The sequence below is a fragment of the Engystomops pustulosus genome, chromosome 7, assembly GCF_040894005.1.
Source record: "Engystomops pustulosus chromosome 7, aEngPut4.maternal, whole genome shotgun sequence".
Taxonomy (NCBI): domain Eukaryota; kingdom Metazoa; phylum Chordata; class Amphibia; order Anura; family Leptodactylidae; genus Engystomops; species Engystomops pustulosus.
Genome location: NC_092417.1, coordinates 61,856,275 through 61,881,143, shown reverse-complemented (window position 1 = coordinate 61,881,143; position 24,869 = coordinate 61,856,275). Strand labels below are relative to the sequence as shown.

General features: G+C 43.4%; 1 protein-coding gene across 3 annotated transcripts; it reads right to left on the bottom strand.

The window, feature by feature from the left end:
- Positions 1-1,796: 1,796 nt before the first annotated feature.
- Positions 1,797-19,690, bottom strand: SLC25A29 (solute carrier family 25 member 29). Of its 3 annotated transcripts, XM_072116158.1 has the most exons (4): positions 19,375-19,690; positions 12,297-12,340; positions 6,073-6,156; positions 1,797-4,487 (listed from the first exon to the last, which is right to left on the bottom strand). In XM_072116158.1, the coding sequence occupies exons 1-4, from the start codon at positions 19,406-19,408 to the stop codon at positions 3,744-3,746; spliced, it is 906 nt and encodes a 301-aa protein (XP_071972259.1). In that variant the 5' UTR covers positions 19,409-19,690; the 3' UTR covers positions 1,797-3,743. The 3 variants fall into 3 exon arrangements, with proteins under 3 accessions (XP_071972259.1, XP_071972260.1, XP_071972262.1); XM_072116159.1 differs by lacking the exons at positions 12,297-12,340; positions 19,375-19,690 and adding an exon at positions 10,287-12,290; XM_072116161.1 differs by lacking the exons at positions 12,297-12,340; positions 19,375-19,690 and adding an exon at positions 10,302-12,290.
- Positions 19,691-24,869: the final 5,179 nt, after the last annotated feature.

Here is a 24,869-nt window from a genome sequence, read left to right as displayed (position 1 = left end):
TGTAATTAAAAAAAAATAAATCTCCCACCAAAGGTTACTATCCTCTATAGGTGAGTCTGCACGCAAATGACAATGGGGACATCTATTGTGTCAGTTCTCTGGGGTACTAGTAAATTGCAGTTTCCTGACTCTGCACCAATGGAGTAGCAATGGAATGGCAGGGTAGAGATGCTCTGGCCTAAAGCATTGACTATGGCCTATGCCAGTGATGGGCAACCTTTTCAGCTTGGCGTGTCAAAATTCGCCAAAAAACAGAGCATAACTTGGGTTGTGTGTCACCTTGCCAAAAAAAAAATATTGTGATATTTATAGTTTAAATATTATATATTATTGTATATTATTTAACTTCTAGGGTATTTTAACCCTAGGAATGTGTGATTGATACTACCTTGTACTGCCATGCTACAGTATACTACAGTATGGCAGTATATGGGGATTTTCCACATCATCTATTTATTACAATGTGCAAATCGCACATTGTAATAGATCGGTTACAATCAGACAGGTGTGGAATTGCTTAGTAACCTGCAAACTTTCAGTCATGAAAGTTCACAGGTTATAGCGAGGGCACAGGCGCTGCTGTCTGCATCTTCATGAGGAGCAATATAATCGCAATGTCTGACGATTTGCAAGGTGTTGCAATTATTTCAGGGCTTGTATGTCACAAAACTGACATACAAGCCCTGATGACTGTCTTCTATCATACGGTGCACTGACCTTACTCACTGTATGATGGGAGTGGTTGTCTTCACTGGTCCCTGCTCTGTAGATGCTCAGTGTAGAGATACTGGGACATCACGGAAGGCCGCAGCGATGTAGACTCTGTCTACACACACACACACACACACACACGTACACACGTTTTGGAGTTGATGGCTGGGCACCTCACCTGTGCTAACTGGAGACATAAGGCACAGCTCACACAGGGGGAGGGGCCGGCCCGGGGGAGGAGGAGGAGTGCTGGGAGCTCAGTGCATTCTCTCAGCCTCCCGGCTACTGCACCTGGCCGTGTAGGATGAAACTTAACTCTCCAGCGGCCGCCTATACCAACCAGGCCCTGGTGTGGACTTATACCAGGCACAGGTATATCTTGGGTGAAGTGAGACCACATTGGCTAACCATCCCTTGAGACATGCTCCTTGTTTTTAGACAGGTGCTAGCTGTTGCAATTTGTAAGGCTCCGTGTGATGGATGGCCAATGACGCACAACCTACCAACAGCGGACAATAGAATCTTTATAATGCCCATCAGGTGGCAGTAGGCTTTAGTGAGACTCTGGTGGCATAACAATATTAAAAACTTCAGCAAATATAACCTATTTCAAAGTGTGATTTTGGGGTTGCACAAATTTCTTTTTAAAGACTTTAACAAACCTGTTTTTTGGGTTGTTAAAAAAAATAAAAAATCTAACGTTACTAAAAATCAGCCAACTGCTGTGTAAAACAAGATATGAATAAATTACACAGATATGAGGCCACACACAGGACTGAGCCTAATTTTTTTTTTTTTGGGGGGGGGCGGAATTTGTTGTCAGCACATTCAACTTTGAACAGAACAAAGTATTCAATGAGAAGATTTCATTTAGATATAGGATGTGTTATTTCAGTGTTCCCTTTATTTTTTGAGCAGTGTAGATAGTGGCCATGATGAAACGCCAGCCGTGATATATGCACCTTATATAACCCTTTTCCATTGGATGATGCTTCATTACCTGCACATCAGCTCTATTGCAGCTTGTAAATCCACAATTCCTTCACATAACAGCAAGGAGGATCCGTAAATAAGTAGAAACAAACTGGAAAAAGAAACCTTTTATTTCACATATCTACTTGTACATACAATAATCTTAATAGATGGCGATTGTTCTTTCAATGTTAAGACCCATCGACGATGCTGCTGAGAGTCAAAGGAAAGTCAAAAAACAAAAAGTTTCTCTTAAATGAAGTAGGAAACGATGTTACAGTGAGCAAACTAAAATATGTATTGTACCCTCCTGGTGGATATACAGCATCTATAGACTGCTTTTTATGCAAGCACTGAAGGCAATGACAAGACTAAGCCCATCACAATGTATTCCACCGCCTGCAGTAGGTGAGTGCACCCTATTCTCATTGCTTGTACAAGTTTCTGCTGGTTATCACAGCATGCCAAAAAGTATGCCATTTACTGTTTATAGCGCACCATGTGGTCAGATGCAGTATTGCATTACATATAAAATATGGAGCACTGTAGTGGGAAGTCGCCCTCTAATATGGCACATGGGAGCGAGTAGCATCTCCTCTTAGACAGGATTATTGCAGTTATGATCTTGTGCCACACAATAATTGAGAAATCCACAGGAATCGGCGCCAGTAAAGAATTACAGTCTAGGTTATTTTATTGATCAATACAGGCACCATTTCCTGTTGTAAGAATAATTACATCTGTACATGTGGAAACCATTTATAAATATAAAAAAAAAATAAAAATCATAAATAACTGGTTGATGCACCCTTGATAGTTGTAGTACTGCAAGTCACTCTGCAGGTGGCGCCATATTACATATTGGTTTTCTTCTAGGCCATGTAATCAGCAGAAACCATAACCAATATTTTTTTTTTTTTTTTTTTTTTAAACACATGAAAACCTCTTTATTTAACCCATTCAGTCCCGGACGGCGGTGAGCTGGCTTCCATCATAAATTATATTAAATGCACCGTACAGATAATTTTTCACAATTCATGTTGTACAAGAAATATACATTTAAAATGATTGATAAGGAAGGGGTGGAGGGTACATAATTTAGATTGCACAGTAAAACAAGCTGAAGCTGTAACCAACTGAAATAAAACATTGTATATAAAAAATATAAATATGACATTAAAAGCCTTTCACTATCTCTTAAAGCTATATTCACATAATACACAACATAAATTGTGACCTATAGTCCAACTGTACTGTTCTGTGTATGTAATAAATGCAGCCTGATCCATAAATGTACCTTCTACCAACAATGGTAATAGAGGAATGGAGCATTACTAAATCAGTAAAAACTAGCAGCCACAAGTGCAGACGTTGCAGTGATGGGGTGGTACCAATCACCAAATGTGGGGATTTGATGATGTGGTCAGCTATATCCATAAGGAAAACTCCCTTTCCCATTGTAATTAACGATTAGAGAGTCTTCCTACAGAAATTCTCCAAGCATGGAGCTTGCGAAACCACAAGCATTCAATCCAAATCTCCACATTCAGGTGGCGATCACCTTCTAAATCACAGGAGAGCACCACCACCAGTTCTAGAGAAGTAAAAAAAAGTTGTATTGCAACTTATTATCAGAGCTTGGGGGGGGGGGGGGGGAATCTACACCTAAGAATCGTCCTCCCTGCTATAAAGGTCTCATTCTATTATAATACTGTTTAATGTCACTGCTTGGATCTGCAATACATCTGGTATTCAACTTAGGACTCTATTACAGTTCATTGAGCTGGTACTTGCCCCTCCCCCAATAATTCATAATCTCTAATAAGAGATCACTTTATCAATATCATTACAGCAGATCCCATAGGATCTCCAGAAGTAAAATTCCCTCCACACCATCGCACAGTATCCCAATAAGGCCACATTGTATAATACAATCGAGATGAATTTTTGTCTAAAATGCCTATAAACCAATTATACATATCAGTTATGTACATTACACTTTATACAACCCATATAAAAATAACTCTTCACAACATTGTTCAGATACTCGGTAACAGATTTTACATGCTGGTCGGCTGCTGTATCGCTGGAACAGCATCACATTCTTTGATGGTATTTTCTGACCTCATGTACATAAGGAACAGGGTAACTGTGGCAAAAGTGGCAGCGTTGACCGGAAAGGCTCTGAGCAGCGTGGAAGTCAGCCCCCTGGTAAAAACTCGCCAGCCTTCAACTTGGTAGCTCTTTCGGACACAGTCCAGGATTCCGTTGTAGTTGTTGACCCCACCAATGCCATCCGCTTGAAGTCGTGACTTGATTACATCAATAGGGTAAGTTGATAGCCAAGACACAATTCCTGACATTCCCCCAGCAAACAGCAGCTTGGGGATGATGAAATTGTCATTGAACTCACATCCAAGATACCGGGTGAGGTAGTCGTAGGTTAAGAAGTAAAAGCCAAAGCTCGGGGTCTCCCTGAGGAATGTGGTGACCATGCCTCTGTTGATCCCCCTTAGTCCTTCTTTGCGGTGGATCTTCACCAAACAGTCCAGAGAATTCTTGTAGTTCTTGGATTTTGATTTGTACTCACCAGTTCCCTGAAGCTGCATTCTGGTCTTCGCTAGTTCCATTGGACAGCAGATTACACATTGGATGGCTCCAGCTGCTGCCCCAGCAAGAAACTGGTTAAATGGAGTATCAGAGCCAAGGTATCTTATGGTGTTTCCTTGTACGCCAAACACAAGTGCATTGATAAAGGTCAACCCCATCATTGGTGATCCAACTCCTTTGTAGAGTCCCCATGCCTACAAGAAACCACAAAATATCAAGCTGTAGACGAAACTTTGAAGTGCATCCCTGAAAAACTCAATGTAGGTTATCCTAGATCAATGATGGCGAGATTATATGGTGAAAATTGCCAACATGAAAATTTTAAACAATAACTTATTTCTCCCTGCTCTATCACAGCTTTCATTCATATCGAGTGTCCTGAGTACACAATAGAAAGAAGACAGAAGTTTGGATTATTATTGTAGCTCCTCTTCGGGGTCCCCTGAACAGGAAGAATCAGGGGACCCAGAGCAGGAGCTCCAACGATAATCCTTTGTGCTCTCCTGTAGTTCTTGCAGCCAAGGATGTGTCCCTTGAAAATAGCACCGTTTAAAGCACGTCCTGGGCTGCCTTGGACTAAAGGAAGTGCCTTAAAGTGGTTGCCCTATTGTTTTTAACATTCTGGAGGTGGGCTTGGGAGGGATTTAAAAAAAAAAACCCACACAACTGTACTCACCACCTCCATCGCTCTTGGTGTCCCGTTCCACCGTCTTGCCATTTGTTTACAGGAGCACGGCCTGGCGAGACGGTGGTGACACCAAGAGGGACAGAGGAGGGGAGTACAGGTTTGTTTTTTTGAAAATCCCTCCCAGCCTGCCTTGAAGAATTTTAAAAACAATCTGACAACTCCTTTAACTCTGTGCTGGGATGGCACCTCTGGAACCCATTCCAAAGGTTCAATATGCAAGTGAATTGTGCTTTGAAACACATCCAAAATAACTTCTCCCTGAACGCATATGTGGTTTGAACCAAAATGCTGGTGACATTTTTTTTTTTTATGAAACACTACACTAGTGTTGCAACTAAATAGATGCAAGCATTTAGGTCTAGACACATCTGTATTCCGGAAGAGGCTATTTCGGATGCACTGAAAGAAATTTCAAAACCCAATTTAGTTGCATCTTGTGAACACGGCCTTATGCAGAGCTCACTATGTGTTTGTATTGAGCATTAACACTTTCAAACACAACCTGAAAATATAAAATCAAAACACATCTGTGTTTTCACCATGATTAAAAATAATCATGAATTTTGCCTGATGTGTTTGCAGACATTATAAAAAGCACTGTAAATGCATAACATCAGTGTGGCCTAAAAATGGGCATGTAATATTCCCATGTTCCATTTGGTGGGGCCCCAGAATCTATTTTACTGGTGTACCCATGGCATCCCAGTCCGACCCTGAAAAAGGGAAAGCTATGGGTTAAAATGCAATTCTTCCAACTATCGAAACCATCACACCGATACATGGGCCAGCAACCACCGTGACAAGACTGCTGGATATGGAGAAGAATCTGAATGATAATGGAGGTAGTAGAAAATGGAAAGTAGAGCCCCGAGAAGTTAAGCAGGAGATCAGGATCCTTTTCAAGTACTGTGACCCCTAGTCTATCCCAGGCAGTGGCATAAGTCATCTTAGATGATCTAGAGCCCAAGTTAAAGGGAACCTGTCACCTGACTTCCTGCCAGCTGTGTCCCCTGGGCGTGTTCCTCACAGAGTTTCAATAAGGTCCAAAGTGAACATACGCAGGCTATTCGGTATAAAGACGCAACACTCACCGACTCCTGTTTGATAATGGATTGAAAGCAATGAATGGTCCCTCTATACAGGGGTTTGGACACGCTCTGAACCTGCAGTCGCACCTACAAGAAAAAAAGAACAGTGTTCATGAAAAGTGCTCTTCCAGCGCAATGCATCATGGGATAGCAAGAGTTTAGTAACAGGAGTTTATCATAACATATCAGAATAATTCCATTGTCAGCTCAAAACATATTGAAAAATAAAATAAATTTGGCAATGAACACAAGACACAGGTATGAGATGAACCATATGAGGAGCAAGCGATAGGATTTACAAAAGCAAGAATGAGGGGTAAAAGAATTGGGGTACAGGGAAATGCTCCATCTAATGTTCACCACTAAAGTTTCTTGGGCTACATTGCAGTGATCAATCACCAGTACAATATGTCTGGTATCTGAAGGTAGCACACCATGGAGGCAGACCATGTAGTGGCTAAGGGGTCTGTGGGAAGAAGAGGGCCCCCACAAGGGAAACACTAAGGGTGCGGCCACACATAATATTTGTTTTCCGTTTACAAGCTCAATGCAAACACCGGGCCCTGTTCAACCGGATTGCATATGGGTTTCCATGAAAATCTATTCAATCAGTAACCTGCACCCGACATCTTGCATTTCAACAATGCAAAACATCCACAAATGCCGGGAGGCCGCACCTTAAAGACTCACGGGACTCAAGATAAAACTTTTAACTTGGGGTCCCTATGCATATATTTTCTTACCACGCAGCTTAGATACAGTGGCTCAGAGGTGAGTGCCTCTATAATAGCAGCTTAGGTACAGCTGCTCAGGTCTATACAATAAAGTAACTCATCTCTATGTATGGTTAACACCTCTATACTATTGTATGTATATCACCTGTACACAGTAAGAAGCGATTACACTCCAGTTATATCCAGTGCCATCTCCTCTGAGTGTAGTGAGAATGGAGTAAAAGGTAAATGCTGTAACCCTTGATGCTCACTATTTCTTTATAGCCTCAGTTCCATGAGTAAATAATAACTTGTTGCTACTTATTACATTAAAAGGTCAATGATCTCCTTAGTGGAGGGGGATGTAGATGCATTGGCACCTTGCCTTCATAAGTCTCGGAGCTCTGGGCAATGTTGATCTCCTTTGAAATCTAACAATTTGGGCATTCAGTGTTTTACAGGACCATGTGAAATTCCATGGCTTACAGGCCTCAAAGTAACTGCTATTTCAATCTTGTCATGTCTTTGTGAGGTTTATTGATGCATTTTCAGGTAGTCACCATTACTTAAACAGGATTGGTTTCAATATCTATGTACTGAACTCCCCCTAGTGGTGGTTGCAGGCATCCAGTTTGATTAGAAATGACATTTATTAATATAGGACCTGCAAACCACTAAACTTATCCCCTCATGTGAAAAGAGGGTCATATCTGTCTGACTTTGTGGGGAATTCTAGAAAAGACATTTCATACCCACTATGAAGGACTAGTAGTTTAGTGGGGTAAATCCTGGTGTAAAACCCTTTTAACCAGTTCTTTATATAATAAAAATGGCAGTACTCCAAGCCTTAGTTGAACACTCAGTGGGTGAGATTTATCAAGTTTCTGAGGTAAAACTGTTCTAGTTGCCAATGGAAACCAATCAGAACTCAGCTTTAATTTTATAAACATCTGTGGGGAAATGAAAGCTGAGCTCTGATTGGTTGCTATGGGCAGCTAGAAAAGTTTTGCTCCAAAAAACATATGATAAATTTCCCCCATTGTGCTGGTTTATTCACAGGTGACCATCACCAGTAAAGGTGCTGCCATACTTGAGTACCTGCTTAGCATTGTGCCGCTTTTTCTTTAAATATTCCCCAAAAGGTGGGCGAGCCTACTTCATTTTACTTTGGGACTCATGAAATGTGTTTACCAAGCTGTTTAACTACTACCAGGACTTGCAGAAAGCATGTGTACCCCACTTTTCTTGCTTAGGAGTCGCATTTCTTCCGCCCAGTCCTGTCCTGCCGTCTGCCATGCACAGATATTGACAGCTTTTTCTGCACCCATTTGTATCCAGTAAAGCATCCTCCTTCAGTGTATGGACTTTTATTGACAGATAAGAATATGAGAAGTCTGCCTGAGTTGTGGACATCTGAGTTTTACAGGGAACACTTTACTGTCCCACATAAACCCAAATCTCTTTTACAGGAGCCAAACAGAAGAAACCTAAATAACATTAATATAACAGATAAAAGACCTAGTATTATGTCCAGCTTATAATCTCCATGCCCTGACACTATCTCTGAAAACGCCTTCCTCACCACCAATAGGAGGCGGTGTATGGGGGAGGCGAGGAGTCAACTGACGGAAATTCCTCAAGGGAACAATAACAAATAGTTGTGCAATATCAAGGTTTCCTCTTAATCTTCATCAGCCAGTCACAGCTGAAGAGCAATGCTTGGCATCCAGACTGGATCTACAAGGGTTAACTGCATCACCAGTCATATATTCTCCAACTATAGGGTCAGTTGTGCTACATCACCTAGGCATAAAAAGATTCAACCGAGTTCATTGCATGTGAACTGGACCAGTTGTTGCTATCAGGAGCTCGTAGAGGCCTTATCTCTTCTGTAAGGCAGCCGATAATTTTAGCCACAAGCTTTCGGCTTGCTTCTTTACTGCAAGGAGTGGAAAGGATGAAGCAATTTATGTTCCTATATTTTATGGGATTGCGATAATTTGATAATTTACACTCTGTAAAACAAAGGTATCCATGGCATGTTCATGAGGCAGCTCTCATATGCTTGGAGGGGGTTCATTAGCATAATTGTAAACATTGATTTTAGAAGGAAGGAGGCCATGGATAACAAATATAAAATGTTTATCATAGATTCAAGCATAATGACTGCGGTAAAGTGTGCCTGGTTTATAATGCTTCATTTTGTGAGTAGATTTTCTTTACAGGACATCTACCACCAGGATGAAAAACTGTATGCAAATGAGCCTGGGGGGCTCCAGGCTCCATTTCCATCTATGGAGCCCGAAACCCTGCAGGCTTATTTGCATACAGTTCTTTAAGATTGATCACACACCGCTCTTGCAGGATCCTTTATATTTTGTGCAGTGTGTGTATCAGTATTCATACTTCGATTGATAGGAATATATATACAGTGTCTAATAGGCATCTTACTAATAAATGGATTGATAGGTAGGGGAGAAGGTCAATACTCCATACAGAGTCCAAATATCAGAAGAACATTCTGCAGTCCGACCAACAAACAAACATAACAAATGCAAGGACAGGAAGCCAAGGACACAAATGATTTCATCTAGCGCAGAGCAAATATCACCCCTTCTTAAAAGTGCATCACGTGTCATAAACATCATCCTCCGCATTATCAAGGTTGCAACCATAGGCTGGTCTATATGGTAGATAATAGTTTGTATAAAGCTTTTCGATTTCTCTTTTCCACAAAAATACTTAATTCAAAATAAATTGCTCAGGTTCTCACCATCCGTAAGGTGTGACTATGGTAAAGAGGTCTTGCGTTTGTCAAAGAAATGACACACAGGTCTTGCATATGTGTTGCCACTCCATTCATTTGTATGGGACAACTGGAGGTAGTAGGCACAAAGTGCTTGCGTAAGGCAGCCATGATGAGCACCTACATTAATCATCACACGTGGCACTTGTGTTGCGTTTATAAACTCAAGGGCCCAGGGGTGGACCTCAGATGATCACATATGCGATCAGTAGCTAGCACCCTAACAAGTAGGTGTGCTGCTCAGGAAACGGGAAAAGCCACTACCATTGCTGTAAATTGGGGTGTCTAACTTTAGGGTGTTGTTTTATTAACTAAAGATTGGTATGATGAAGCAGGGTAAGCATGCAGGAAAGCGGGTGACAGACACAAGTACACGATGGAAAGTTGCAATAAAACGTGAGCATAGAGGATGAGAATCTATACTGTACAGTATATAGCAACATCCAATGATAAGTTAAAAATGTCTTAATTTATTCTGAAGGCATCGGGGAAATGCATCAAACCTGGTGTAAAGGAAAGCTGTAGCAATTGCCCATATCAACCAATTAGACTGTAGTTCTCCTGTTTTCTTTTTCTACTTGGTTTCTATGGCAACTCCTTCATTTTTCCTTTTCACCAATTTTGACAAATCTACCCCACATTGTTCCAGAAAATACATGATTTCAGAAAGAATCAGTTGGAGAGAAACGAGAATTCACCTGGGAAATACTTACTGGCAGGGAGCGCTCTGCGAAACGGGTTCATCTACAACAAAGTAACACTTTTAAGGCGCCCCCTAGCTTGGAGAGCAGAGGAAATTAAAAGCAACAAGGCAAATATCACAATACATAAAAAGAGGAGGTAACGGCATTAGGAAGACATGATAGACTTCAACAATTAAGTAGTAATTTCCCAATATACCACCATTACCATACTCACTCCCTCAAATAGTAGGAGCATTCAGCAACCATTCACCCAGCTGCAGGGGCAATCACATCACCAATGCTCCCCATTCCGAAAGGTGTATTCCAGCAGATTACCCTTCCACTGGAGGCCCCCACCAAATACTACAAACAGGGTAGTTTCCCGGGTTGTATGGAGCGATTCCATCCAAGGTCTTACTGGTGGGAAGCAGCAACTGATGACTTCTCACCAATCTAAGGCTACATTCACACTGCCGTATGGGGGATGTATGTACGGCCGACATATATATACGGCCAATATTCGTCCCCCATAGATGGTAATGGGCGCACGGCGCCCTACGGGAGCGTTACGGTGCAGCACCGTACCCCATGAAAAGATAGGACATGTCCCATCTTTTCACGGCATACGGCGCCGTTCGCCATATATCCCTATGGTGAGGGGAGGGGGTGAGCAGCACTCACCTCCTCCTCCTCCTCTCCCCACACAATGCTGTGTGCCCGCCGTGCTACGGTACGACAGGCAACGGCTGTGTGAATCCAGCCTAACAGTCATCATCTGGAACTCTTCCACCAATTCTCCTGCAAATGAAGGGCTCTTTCACACTGGCATTGATGCTTCAGCTTCAATTGCATATCCGTTCCATTTTGTTTCCATTGTCTCTCCATGAAAAAGAAATACTGAAGGTTTAACATTGGATGCATCCATTTTTTCAGTAATGAGGCTGAAAAACCGTTTATTTTGCAGATCCTTAGACTTCCCTTGCCTTCCGTGATCAGTGAAAAAAATTAGGACACATTTCATAATTTTTTCCACGGACAACGGATCAGTGAAAATACAAGCCAATGTCAAAACACCCATAGAAATAAATGGCTTTGTGAGACATCTGTGGACACCCCCAATGTGAAAGAGCACTTAGACTTTTCTTTCCATTTCAATTTCACTCCATTTTAAGATCTCTAGATGTTAACAAGACCAATTACCAACAACAAGGAATACCCAAAACCTTTACATGCCCAATACTTTTGGAGAGTTACATTTGTATACCTTTTTGTGTATACCTATAGTGAACATGCATAACAGCATATTATAAAGGAGCCCATTCCAGTCTAATGGGGGAAAGTACTGCAAAATTACCCAAATTCAGAATGCTGTTGATAATAATGAGTTCCGATCAATTACATGCTGATAGGAGGACAGAGAGAAGATATCCGAAGAGTGATCATTTGTTATTCATTACTATATGTAGTATATATTGTATGTTCCAAGTCACAAATAAGTCAATTGTTAAATCTGGATCTGCCAACTTTAGTGTTTAGATGGCTACTCTTAAACTGCTTTTCTTTTTGGGCAACAAAGAAGTCTTGGTGATGGATTGAACGGTCTGCCTGACTGAATTGCTATTGTAAGGTCTGTAAGGGGAGCTTATGATGACCTTCATACTGTAGCAAACAAGTTCTTCTTGAATCCATTTATGGTTATACTTTTTTCATCGTTTAGATTATGTCATAAAACACAAGAACAATCCAACCTCCTGGATATAGTCTGCCCTGTGCAGAAGGTGGCAGATTGTATCCTAGCACAGACATGCGGAAGTCAGCCTGAAAAATGCGCTCATGTTACACAACTTTTGCTTGTTATATCTTGATAATTTACTGGTCACACCATATTATATGTAGCAGAAATAGATGTAATGCTCAAATCCAGGTTGTCAGGTATGCGGCGAAATTATGAAAATGACACCCTGAATATTTGACATCTGTGCTTGCCATAATGGTAACATGTATAATTGTTGTAATGTAACCCACCTTTACAGTGTCAAACGGGTGTCCAACTAATACGCCAGCTGCACCTAAAGAAACAAAAGGAAAAGAGTAATTATTGTACAGATTAAAGTGGCTGCAAAAAAAAAATCTAAGGTGGCCAATGGGCAGTACATCACCCAAAAACTACTGGGTGTTCATGGTCACATCACTGTGAGCAGTCTTATCATTTAGATGGGTCTCCACAGTGGCCGCAAAGTTTTGCTAAAGTCTGTCCACATGTCATGTCCAACAGACATATGTTGTGATAATTACAGGGCTCCGATAGGAAGGACGTGGTTTTTCCCCGCTTACCATACCCAGATACATTAACCTCAACAATGGTTACATTGCAATCCGTAGTCATGGTCACAGCAGCGCACATTCTTCATTCACAGAAAAGGTTCACTAGGTTTACTATGTACAGATAGTGTCCTTATCTTCTGCCCAAGGTTCACTAAAATCAGATTCTGAGAACTGTATATCTGGTTGTATAGACTACGCAGCGACAATCACATGAAAAATGTAATAAAATCAATTATTGCTCACTGCACCAGATCCTACCATTACCCACTATTGACCTGGATATTTGTTGGGCAACTGTCCTCTCAAACAAAAATGATCATCTACAATAGCTTAAACTAACCAAATAAGAAGGTATTGTCATTTTGAAGACTTCTGTAATACCAGCAAGTCTGTTGTGTAAATTATGTCCTACAATCACAACGCTCATAAAAGGCTCTATCAGACTGGCAATGGACAAAGGAGATAGTTATAAGGGTCTTCAACTAGGTAAACCCCAAAAGTACCCTACAAGTCACTGCAATCCTGGGATGTGGTGGGAAGAACACGTCATTAGAATACATGTTATAGTCCTCAAGGTAATTGTCATTGCAGGTTACTTAGTCATCAATGCTCTAGCTACCTTTCATCTACTGTCTATGAACAGGAAAAGATGTAGATAGCAGATTAGCCCCTTACCCCTCCTGATGGATGACACAAGCACAGTTTGCACATAATAAGCATACAAGGGATATATGCAATAATTATAGGTTAACCATGTTGACTCCATAGCACAGGACAATGTGGACTATACAGTGAAGATAAGAGAGCAAAGTTTAATCCAATGTAAATCTAAGGACTACTTTCAAAGATTATAGATAAGATAGGTCATTCAACAGTGAATGCACCACATACAGAGACATCAGGAGTAAAGTCTGCCGTCTGGTAGGTCAGTTGACCCCCTGTCAGACAACCCTAAAAAAGAACAATTGTCAGATTGTCCTGTCCAACTGAACATGGTCCACTTCACCCAAGAAACTGCTACATGCATCTTAAAATGTTACATGTTTACAGTAACTAACAATGGTTTACCCTTAAGTCACCAAAATGTATGAACTGGAAATGGTAATGACCAATCACACTCTAAAGTCGTTTAATTTTCCATTCATGCATGTCATTATCTGGATTTTCATGATCCTTCTAAGAACTTGGGGTAAAGATGACACCTTATTGCATTTCCTGGTTTGCTTTTCATTGCTCCCATTAATATTAATCCAGAAGCGGTTATGTGACAACATGAGAGTGGAAATTGATCCAGCTGAACTAGAGGTGCTATTTTTACTCCATGTTACCTTGTAGAAGGAGAAAAGTCATGAGTGCCAGACTACAGTCTGTCAGCGACTTTAACTCTTTGTACACTGAATCATGAATAAAAAAAATAAAATTAAAAAGACTGCAGGTGAAAAACAATATTATGGACAAAGAAAATTGCACCTCTGAACATGGAATACAATTTTACTATTCTATAACACACACATACATACATATATATATATATATATATATATATATATATATATATATATATATATATTATATACATAAACACACGTATGTGTAACTGGGAAAACTTATTGACTCAAGTATGAGCCTCATCGGTCACAGCATCCCTAGTACTGAAACGCAACCAGCCCCCCACCCCCCTCCCAGTTGAAATGCCTGATGCAGCCAGGCCCCACCTCTACTGATAACTTACCCTCAAGCCCCTCAGTGTTTAAAAAAAAAAATAAACTTACATACTAACCTCCAGCGCTCCCAATGCTCCACGTAGCTCCTTCTCTCTACTTGTCAGAGGTGTGTCCATACGCTCTGTCTGCCGGTGCACACTATGAGGTCATTAGCGGCGACACTGCCGCATCATAGTGTGCGCCGGAGGGCAGAGCACATGGACGCCTCTCTGCCTGCTGTTACGCGCAGAGAGAAGAAAGAAGAGGAGCCGCGGGGAGCACCAGAAGGCAAGTATGCAAGTTTATTTTTTTTATAGACTCTTGTATAAGCAGAGGAGGGGGTTTTCAGCACATTTTTTTGTGCAGAAAAACTGCGCTTATACTACGGATCGCATGGCCCGAGCGCTGCAAACCGGAACTGAACTCAGCATGTCAGTTCAGTTGCGGTTTGCAGCATTCGCGCCGTGCGATCCAAGCGGCACGTGATGCGAGTAAAAGGGGCCTAAGACTTTCAATGGGTCAGAGTGCACTGCAAGTCCCACACCTCAGAAACGCACACATGAAAAACGCTCATGTGAAAGTGGCCTTATATCCGACTTATGATTTGGCTGAAACAAATAATTAAAATCTACAAAGATTGATTTGGCCAAATGATTACCCAGCTAGAAGCCAACAAGAGAATGAGCTCTACTGCTTCTCCATGGCTTTCATATAGCCCATCTTTAACATGACATATTATACTTTGTGAACAGAAATTCTAGGTAAGCACGATATAGAATACCAAGAAAGTATGATATAGAATACCAAGAAAGTAAAGGCATGCACAGACATTACACTGTGACCTTAAATACACTCATAGCTATGCATAATAGGCATGTGGAGTGTATTCCATATGTCATCTGAACTCTATCCTGGAGACGGTGATTGGTCTGATCTGGGGGTGTGAGCGAAACGCAAGTCCTAGGGATCTCCTTCAGATCCCTGGGCCCATTAGAGCGTAAACAAACAGGTTCTACAAGTCATGAGCCCTGTACGGAAAAACAAGCAGAGATTTCTCATGTTAATAGCAATTGCAGTTGGAGTGAATGTTCTGGGCAATACTGAAATAGCAACGAAATACCACTAAATAGAGAAGCCCTTAAACCACACATTGTTGGAATGGAAATATTCAAGAGCAGTGGATGTCGGACAGTAAAAGCCACTTTACTTCCCAAATGTTTAAACTAAACAAACACCTCTCCCCTCAACTACAGTTCCAGCCACCTGGTACACGCTGCAGCAGCTCCCATGATGTTATTGTACAGTGACGCACTGTGTGCAGCCCATTACATGCCTCTGTGTGACCCCCACACAAACTGCAGGGGTCCCAACACCTGACACTTCCACTGATCAGCTGTTCCAGGGCAACTGCTGCTCAGCTGACCAATGCTCCAACATTCAATGGTTAACCCCTTTGAACTCTTGTTAGACAGTTCTCCTGACAAAAAGCTGATGTCCTAGTACCCTTTAGGCCTGCATGAAGATACAATTTTTGCTTGGACATTATAATCACAGCCACATATGGAATAAAGTTATACAACACTATTGTTCCTACATTTAATCAGTAATAGGATACCCATAGACGCACATGTACATTCTCAGGCTGAATACAAGGGATCCATGAAATCCATAGCCATCCCACTGAATGAGGATGAGAAGGCCCAAAAATATGTTTTTTTGTATTCAGCCTTTGGATATGGTCACACATGCCAGTTTTAGACACATTTTTAGGTTTTTAGATGTTCCCATTCATTTGTCTGCATTTAAAGAGTTTTCAATTTTGATGTAAGTGTAAGCAGCTGTGTTAACATTGGTACATAGCTGCTTACACTTCTAGCAATGAAGAAAAACACTTTCAAAGCAGCCAAAAGCATGGTAACATGTTAACTACATGCGTTTTAGACACATTTGTTCCTAAAATGTGTTGAAAAACGCATCCAAAAATGGCACATTTGAACACACCCTTATACTGCACTAGTCCATTTCCTACAGATATTTGTGGATGTGCTCTAATATATTCATTTGCATGTTTTTGACCCATGTCTGGCACATATGAAAAATCTGTATGGGAAGGACCCTTTTTCGTCACCTACACTTATAGTCCCAGTCAAGACAAGTGTTCTATAGAATCATTCCTTTCACAGCTCCTTGGTTAAATAAATTCCCCCACCCATCCAAAATAGGGACATGTGTTTGCCCTTTCAAGTTAATAATAAGTTGAATGTGACACAATGCATGTCCCCATATTCGCTTTCAGACATTTTCCCCTATACAATTGCAAACCATTTAGAAATGGAATGCAGACCCATCTAGTGAACCCAGCCTCAGGGCCAGAGATGGGTATTGTTATTTATTTTACTCTTGCGTTAAACAGTTAACAGAGCATTCCCCCCTCCTGTAGACAAACATGCCGCAACTGTGCAGAGCATCTGTGTGCTTTTCTGGTATTGCTCCCATTGCAACCAACAAACTAAAATAATTGGATTCACATGAAACTGGTCTAAACTTGGATCCATCTACACCAAAGGGGATCATTCAAATTACAAACTTCAGTACCATTTTTGTCTTCTAGACCTCTATTTACATGATAGTGCTATTGATACATTATTACTCAACTAATAAACCTTCACATTACAGAGTTAGAATATTTTACTTTTCATTGATGATGTATGCATACATATTGCCTTAAGCATTTAGTGTCTAAAGGCAGAATGCACCAAAATATTTGAAATTTTTCCGAATACTGTATTTGCTTCAATATGGCGGATATGCAATACCAGGTACAATCCAAAGAACTATAGAAGCGCCATTTCTGAAAGTGGGCAGACATATGTTCCTAATCCTGTAGAAGTTTTGTTTAATGCACACTGAGACAATGACTGGAGCAAACCCAAACACATCTATATCTCACCTAGAACCCACTACCGCTCTTCGCAGCCAGCAAATATTTTGTTAGCTTTAATAAGAACCATAGTTCTTCTATGGTTCTAGAACCATTTTCCACCAAAATCCTCAAACCAAAATCCTCTTCCGTTTTAATGTAGAGAACATACAAAACTCATAATTTGGGTTATCAGACTGGGCTTTGGATAAAAGGGTATAGATGTAACTGCAACCTGCACATCTGCTGTGGAGTTCCATAGTGGCTCAACCTACAGAACTTGCGGCTGTGAGTAAATGGAATACCCCGATAATGGCTGCTCCCACTTACTACTACTGACATATTTATCTCTCCACCAAAATCTTACAACATATGTTTAATGCAAAATTTGTATAACAGGTATTCTATAACCCAAGATGGAATCATATCTTTAATAAAAAGTGCATCTCACCAATCAGGATCGGCTCAAGGTTTCTGTAGGCCCCTGGGCAAAAGAGCCTCAATAGGCCCCTTTGCAGTGAATTCATGTGGGCGCATTAAAAATTCAGAAGCTAAAACAGTCTCCTGTTCCCTAAACTATTCCCTAGTTTATCATACTAAACAGCCCCCTCATGTTTATTAAATATATAGCCCCACTCAACCCCTATGGATTTATTATGTACAGCCTTATGTGGGCCCCCCCAGAAGCTCTGGGCCCCGGCACTTGCCCAGGTATGCCCAGTGCTGCCGTCAGCCCTGTCAACTGATATCTGCCTATAATAACCTGTTTGTTTGCCCTCTACCCTTTGTGACTTTCCCCATAACTCCAAAATACAGACAGACTACCGATTATGAAAATGGCTTTTGCAAAAATGTTTAAAAGCCCACAATATACATTATACAGTATAAATTATACAGTGTCAAGATTAAGGGCCATGATACTAATGCACATACAATAAACCTTGGTGATATTCATGCAGATGTGCACTATCTACCTTAATCATATGTGAGAACACAAATATGATGCAATCTTCCTCTTAGTGTCAGTAGGACACTAATAAATAATCAGATGGCACATCCTTACTGCTGCCGCATAGTCCTTTGCTTCATTGTGTATAGCGGTAGAAGAGCGCGCAGCAACCAACGTGCCCATTGTTCACATGTAACATGGCATTTCACTAATCCACAGTGCAGCAGATTGCAAAGGAAAAAGGAAGTGAGGTCTGCAGGTGATTCATACTGACTGTCCCAGTAATCCTCAACCGCACACTGAATATATTTATTTCAAAACATGTAAGACAGTAAGCTCTTGTGATCCCATGATCTGTAAAGTGCTGTAGAATACCATGGCGCTATATATGAAAATGTAATTTTGTAATGAATGTATAAAACATGGCACGTTTTTATCTTATCCCTAATCTTGTGAATCTTGGTAAATCTGCCCTATGAGCAGATTAGTTTACAATACAGTGTAAACCAGGAGCAGGCCTTTGGTATCAAATCTACCCAGATTAGTGCCCATGCAGTGTATACTCCTATCACCATTAGTCTGATACAGTGTGCACACTGCCATACCAGCAATAATTCACCAGCTGACCCCAAAAAGTCATTACAGACTTATGCATGTAGCTGGCATCAATTCTACCCTGCCATGCATTGGCCTAATCTTATTGCAGAATTCCCTGTGTCATATATTTCATCTACATATTGTGTATATCTCCTGCTGTATTCTCTACAATGTAGAGTAATGTAGGTAATATGTAGAGTCTACATATTAAAAAAAATAAATCAATATTTATACACTATATATAAAAAAGATCAGATGTCTACAATGTAACATTCAGCAAGATTGTAATGTCATGTTTTTAAGCATCTGTTGATGGCGCCTTGTGTAAATCTATAGACTTCTAGCCATAAACCTCTGTATAATCCAGCTAATATGAAGGAGGGGAATCTCATATGCACTTGATGCAACCTCTACAATTGACAATCTTGATCTAAAATGAGGTAACTGAGATATATATATATATATATATATATATATATATATATCCACACACAGATCTCAAGATAGGTAGCGATGTCTGATCTGAGAGCAATGACTGTTCATATATGTAGAAATGGCTGATCATACGGATAGCAATGACAGCAATGACTGATCATAGGCAAATCTCACCTCCTGCGCATCCAGCCAGGAAATCCATCGCCATTCCTCCTAGGATGGATGCAAATAATAGCAAATGTCCACCTCAGTGTGCTCCACAGTGCCAGGGCCAAGTGCCCTCTGCTTCTTCAGGGGGTGGGAAGGACAAGGACTCTCGGCGCTATAGGGGGTAGTAATGAGGTCGCACAGATGAGGTGCTGAGCTGCACCGATGACTGTGTAGTAATAATAATGTGGTTGCTGATGATGTGTATGGGGCCCCCTCCCCCGATCCTCGCTCCGCTCTGCACCAGCCTCACTCTAGTCTTTTCTATCACTGACGCCGCCCAACAAGGTACAAATATCCTTATTTAGGAGTCGCGTCCTGTCCAATGAGCGCAGCAAAAAGGGACAACACCCACAGCCCTCAGCTCCTTGCCACGCCCCCCTGAGGAGAAGGCTGGGAAGAGGCGGAGCCCTCAGCATCCTCCACATGTTGACATGAAAGAGACACCGCCGCGGGCTGAGGGGGACATCCATAATAATGGAGCGGGCGGGAGTGTGTGTGCCCTGCATAGTAATGATACCGCAGCCTGGCTACAGCACGGAGACTGAGGGGTTACATGCAGATATACAATAAGACCATGTTCACACATGGAAAAATACTGAGCTGGTGTGTAGGCGTTTACCCTCAGCATGTCACTGCTTGTGTGTGTATTATTCACCTCAGATGATGAGGAGAGAATGTGTCATGCGCCGGGGTGCAGCTACCCTGTCTGCTGCCTGAGAACCTCAGAAAGACGCCCCCCCTGTGACCTGTAGAGGGGGATACATTGGGTGTACCAGAAAAGTGGAAAGAAAATTGATTTGCAGGGCAATTCACAAAATAAAATCCTCAAATGCGCTATTTTCTTGTGGGCTGTCTTACGGCTGTTGCTGTGCACTCCATAGGATATCCCCCTTTAATCTTTAGGTCAATAAGATCAGGGCGATACCAAATATTCTAACATATATGTAGGACTATTTCATACTTACGGAGATTTTTAAAGTATATTTTTTTGATGTTTCCATCAATACAGTTTTCATGATTGTACATCCTAATGATTGCTTTTTATTAAAATTTTTATGTTTGGCAAAATGTTTGGAACCTGTATTGGTCAGGTGTAGCAGGGCCGCGTCGTTCAGGTGTAGCAGATGGAGTTGGTCAGGTGTACTAGGGCCGCGTTGGTCAGGTGTAGCTGAGGTGAGTTGGTCAGGTGTAGCAGAGGTGAGTTGGTCAGGTGTAGCAGGGCCGCGTCGGTCAGGTGTAGCAGGGCCGTGGTGTGGGACCTAGGCCACGGTCACATGTTCCGCTTGTTTTGCGTTCATAGCGCACAGGGGCGGGCCTCGGCTGATCGCATTTGCGTTTCCAGGGAAATGCATACAATTGATAACCAGGCCCGGTGTTTTGCATTTAAACAATGCATATGGAAACGCATATGAGATCAGAAGAGGCGCTAGCATCGTGTTATGAATGCAAGTGGAAGGTGTGACCACGGCCTTATAAGGGACTTCCATGCTGTAAAGAAGACCTGCCTGGAACATACAAAACCGGTCACCTTTACATGACACCGGTCAGCTCATACACACAGGGCAGTGAAGGGTTAATGCAGACACTGGGGGAGTGGAGGACAAGCTGGACCTTATCTCCTGCTGTCTGCAGTGTCTGCTGAAGACTCTTCTGCTCTCCTTCAGGTAGAAGAATGCTTTTCTTAAGTGTCCCCCTCTGCAGAACAGTGTACAGGACAGACCCTCCAGCAGTGTCTCCTTCCTGTGGCACAGCGGAGCCTGCTAGGAGGGAGGTGGCGGAGGCCTCCTTTTCAGACCTCTCCTCCTGCAGTCACAGGTGTCACGACTGGGAGTCTGTGGACCCTCTGGACCACCGCGGGAGGTGGTACTAGCCGACCTGGGACCGGAGTCTAATTGGAACCCGGTGTTCACCAGAGCCCGCCGCAAAGCGGGATGGACTTGCTGCGGTGGGTAAACACCAGGTCGTTCCACAGGTGCGACTAGCTCGCAGTGGCTGCCAAGGTAGTAACACAGGAGACAGTCTGTTCCCGGGGTGACAGCGGGAGAATAGCACAAGAAGGCACACAGGACTCACGTCAGGAATCGCAGGAGCTAGCACTCAGGAACGCAGGACCACAGGGACGGACTGGCACACAAGAACACAGGACCACAGGAACGGACTGGCACACAGGACCACAGGAACGGACTGGCACACAGAAACGCAGGACCACAGGGACGGGCTGGCACACAGGAACACAGGACCACAGGAATGGACTGGAACACAGGACCACAGGAACGGGCTGGCACAGAGGAACACAGGACCACAGGAACGGACTGGCACACAGGAATCACAGGAATAACGGGAGCTTTCTCTTCAGGGAAGTTTGAAGATCTGGCAAGAACAATAGGAAGGGGCTGGAATTTAAATCAGACCAGCGGCAATTATTGGCGCGCTGGCCCTTTAAATCCTAGCGAGCCAGCGTGCGCGCACCCTAGGAGACGTGGACGCGCACGGCGAGCCGCGGGAGCTGCGGAGGACGCCGCTAGAGCCGGGGGAGGTGAGAGAAGCCGGCCTGTAGTATATAGCCTGCCAGACCCCTGTAGTATAGAGCCTGCCAGACCCCTGTAGTATATAGCCACCGGACCCCTGTAGTATATAGCCTGCCAGACCCCTGTAGTATATAGCCACCGGACCCCTGTAGAAAATGGCCACAAAATAATAAACTTCATACTTACCTCACCTTCCCTTCCAGTGATCCCACAACGCTGCAGGCTCTTCCTCGCTCTTCAGGCAGCCGCCATCCACTGAAGACACAGCTGCCATCACTGGGGGAGATCTCCGATGCACTGTTTTGGCGGCAGCATGTAGTGATCGGACGCCGACAGCTTGACGTCATTGCTCGCCGCCGGCGTCCCATCACAACCTGCTGCCACCAAAACAGTGCATCAGAAAACTCCACCAGCGATGGCAGCTGTGTCTCACTGACACAGCTGAGTCTCTGACTGTTGGAAACTGGTGGGGGCCCCTTAAAAAGTGAAAGTGCCCCTAGAGCCCCAGGAGCCTCTCCTTTAATCTGGCCCTGAACCATTGGTATACAGGAGTGTTACCAGAGCACCACCTTGCTGCTGTTTCATAGGCTGTTCCTCCCTCAGTGGTGTAACAGTAGAGGATGTTTCTGCACACAGTGGGAGAGCAGAAGTGCTCCTTGCACAGTGTGACAGCCGGTGAATCTATAGCAAGTGTGTGGTGGGGGGTTCTCTGGTAACTCCCCAAACAGGGCCACATCTGCCATGAGGCAGGACGAAGGCTGCAGATTGCGAACCCTTGTAGGGGGCGGCGCATCGCCGCCGGTAGTACTAGTCCACACTACCTGAAAAATCTATTACACCAGCGCCTTTAACATGCCAATGTCATTGATAGGCAGTGCGGTGCAGCACACACAATGACAGCTGGAAAAAGCCGAGGAGCTGCAGGGGAGCGCAGGGACTGGAGCTGTGTCATGGCTGTGTATACAATGGGCTACTGGGGGAGGTTGTGTATACTGTGGGCTACTGGGGAAGGCTGTGTATACGATGGGCTACAGGGGGAGTATGTGTATATGATGGGTTACTTGGAGAGGCTGTGGGCTTCTGGGGGAGGCTGTGTATACTATGGGCTTCTGGTTGAGGCTGTGTATATGGTGGGGTACTGGAGGAGGCTGTGTATATGATGGGCTACTGGGGGAAGCTGTGTATATGGTGGGCTACTGGGAAAGGCTGTAAACACTGTAGGCCACTGGTGGAGGCTGTGTATGTGGTGGGCCACTGGGGGAGGCGGTGTATACTGTGGGCCACTGGGGGAGGCGGTGTATACTGTGGGCCACTGGGGGAGGCGGTGTATACTGTGGGCCACTGGGGGAGGCTGTGTGTACTGTGGGCCACTGGGGGAGGCTGTGTGTACTGTAGGCCACTGGGGAGGCTGTGTATATGGTGGGCCACTGGGGGAGGCTGTGTATATGATGGGCTACTGGGAGAGGCTGTGTATACTGTGGGACACTGGGGGAGGCTGTGTGTATTGTGAGCCACTGGGGGAGGCTGTGTGTACTGTGAGCTACTGGGGGAGGCTGTGTATATGGTGGGCTACTGGGGGAGTCTGCGTATATGATGGGCTACTGGGGGAGGCTGTGTATACTTTGGGCCACTGGGGGAGGTTGTGTATACTGTGGACCACTGGGGGAGGTTGTTTATACTGTGGGCCACTGGGGGTGGCTGTGTGTGGACTGTGAGCCACCGGGGGAGGCTGTGTATTTTGTGGGCTACTAGGGGAAACTGTTCTCTATAAATCTATGGAGGATGTGCATATAGGGGCTGGATTTTAATAAAACTGGGTGGCCTTATGTGGATAACTGTACATAATGTAATTTGGGAAGTATCTATATGGGGGCTGTTATAAATAAATTGGTGTGTATATAAATTAGCCAGGTGCTGTAGTGCAGGGGGTCTGGAGTGTGGGTTCTGTACATACTATGATTTATTCAAGGGACTATATAAAGGTTGTTTTATATGGGGAATAGTGTGTTCATTCATGTTATGAGGATAATAAATATTAGGTACATGCTCCATTAGGCTACATTCACACGACAAACTAGGCACACGCCGCCGCCCCTCTCAACAGCTATGTATGGCGCACGCTGCCATATTACTGTTAAAGATAGGAATGGTACGGTGCCGCACGTGTGTGGCATCGTGCGCCTATTGCCGTCTATGGGGGACGAATATATGCCCCCCATATGGCCGTGTGAATGTAGCCTTAGAGTACATTCACACGGGCATACTGTGCGCTGGAGAGGAGGTGACCCCCTCCATAGAAAACAGCGGCACGCGGCCGCATGCTCGATCTTTTCCCCGTGTGTGGTGCGTATCGGTGTCACACATGTTTTATGGCCAGCTTTGCACGTTCTTTTCAGTGCAAACTTGTGTCGTGGCTGCACTATTCTTCATGAAACACTAATTTTTGCACTGAAGGGGACGTTCCGGTGCTCAGTCGGACCCTTCTCCAGATTTAACATGCAACTTTCGACAGAAATGTGTTGCACGCCCCATGTTAAAGGTGCACCAGAAAAAGTGGTGTACTCTGTCGGATTCAGATTCATGCAGAACGGGTGCCAGAAATCCTGAATCTGGTGCACTCTGCACTATTCACAGGCAAACTGAGGAGGTAAATGGCAAAACTGTCATTCACAGATACCATAACATTCCTAGTACGCTTTGTGCTATTATTCCCTGCGATCAGCCATTTTACCCTGAGGGTGCTTTCTTGGACCGTTAGACACAGTGCTGTCTTGGACCATTCTTGGTGCGTTTTTACATAAACTGAAAAGGCATCCATTTTTGCATGTTTACCGTGCGTGTTTTCCGTGCTGGTTGAATCCTGTATTAGCATTTTCACACCAGCCAAACGCATGGTAAACATGTTAGTTTGAAAATGCACCAAGAACTGAC

What these genes read in the sequence shown, in the direction of transcription:
- SLC25A29 (XM_072116158.1), bottom strand. Translation starts at nt 19,408, where the DNA reads ATGGCGATGGATTTCCTGGCTGGATGCGCAGGAG. An exon ending in CCTGGCTGGATGCGCAGGAG is followed by an intron (nt 12,341 to 19,374) that starts GTGAGATTTGCC and finishes TTGTTTCTTTAG; the next exon opens with GTGCAGCTGGCGTATTAGTT. An exon ending in ACCCGTTTGACACTGTAAAG is followed by an intron (nt 6,157 to 12,296) that starts GTGGGTTACATT and finishes TTTTTCTTGTAG; the next exon opens with GTGCGACTGCAGGTTCAGAG.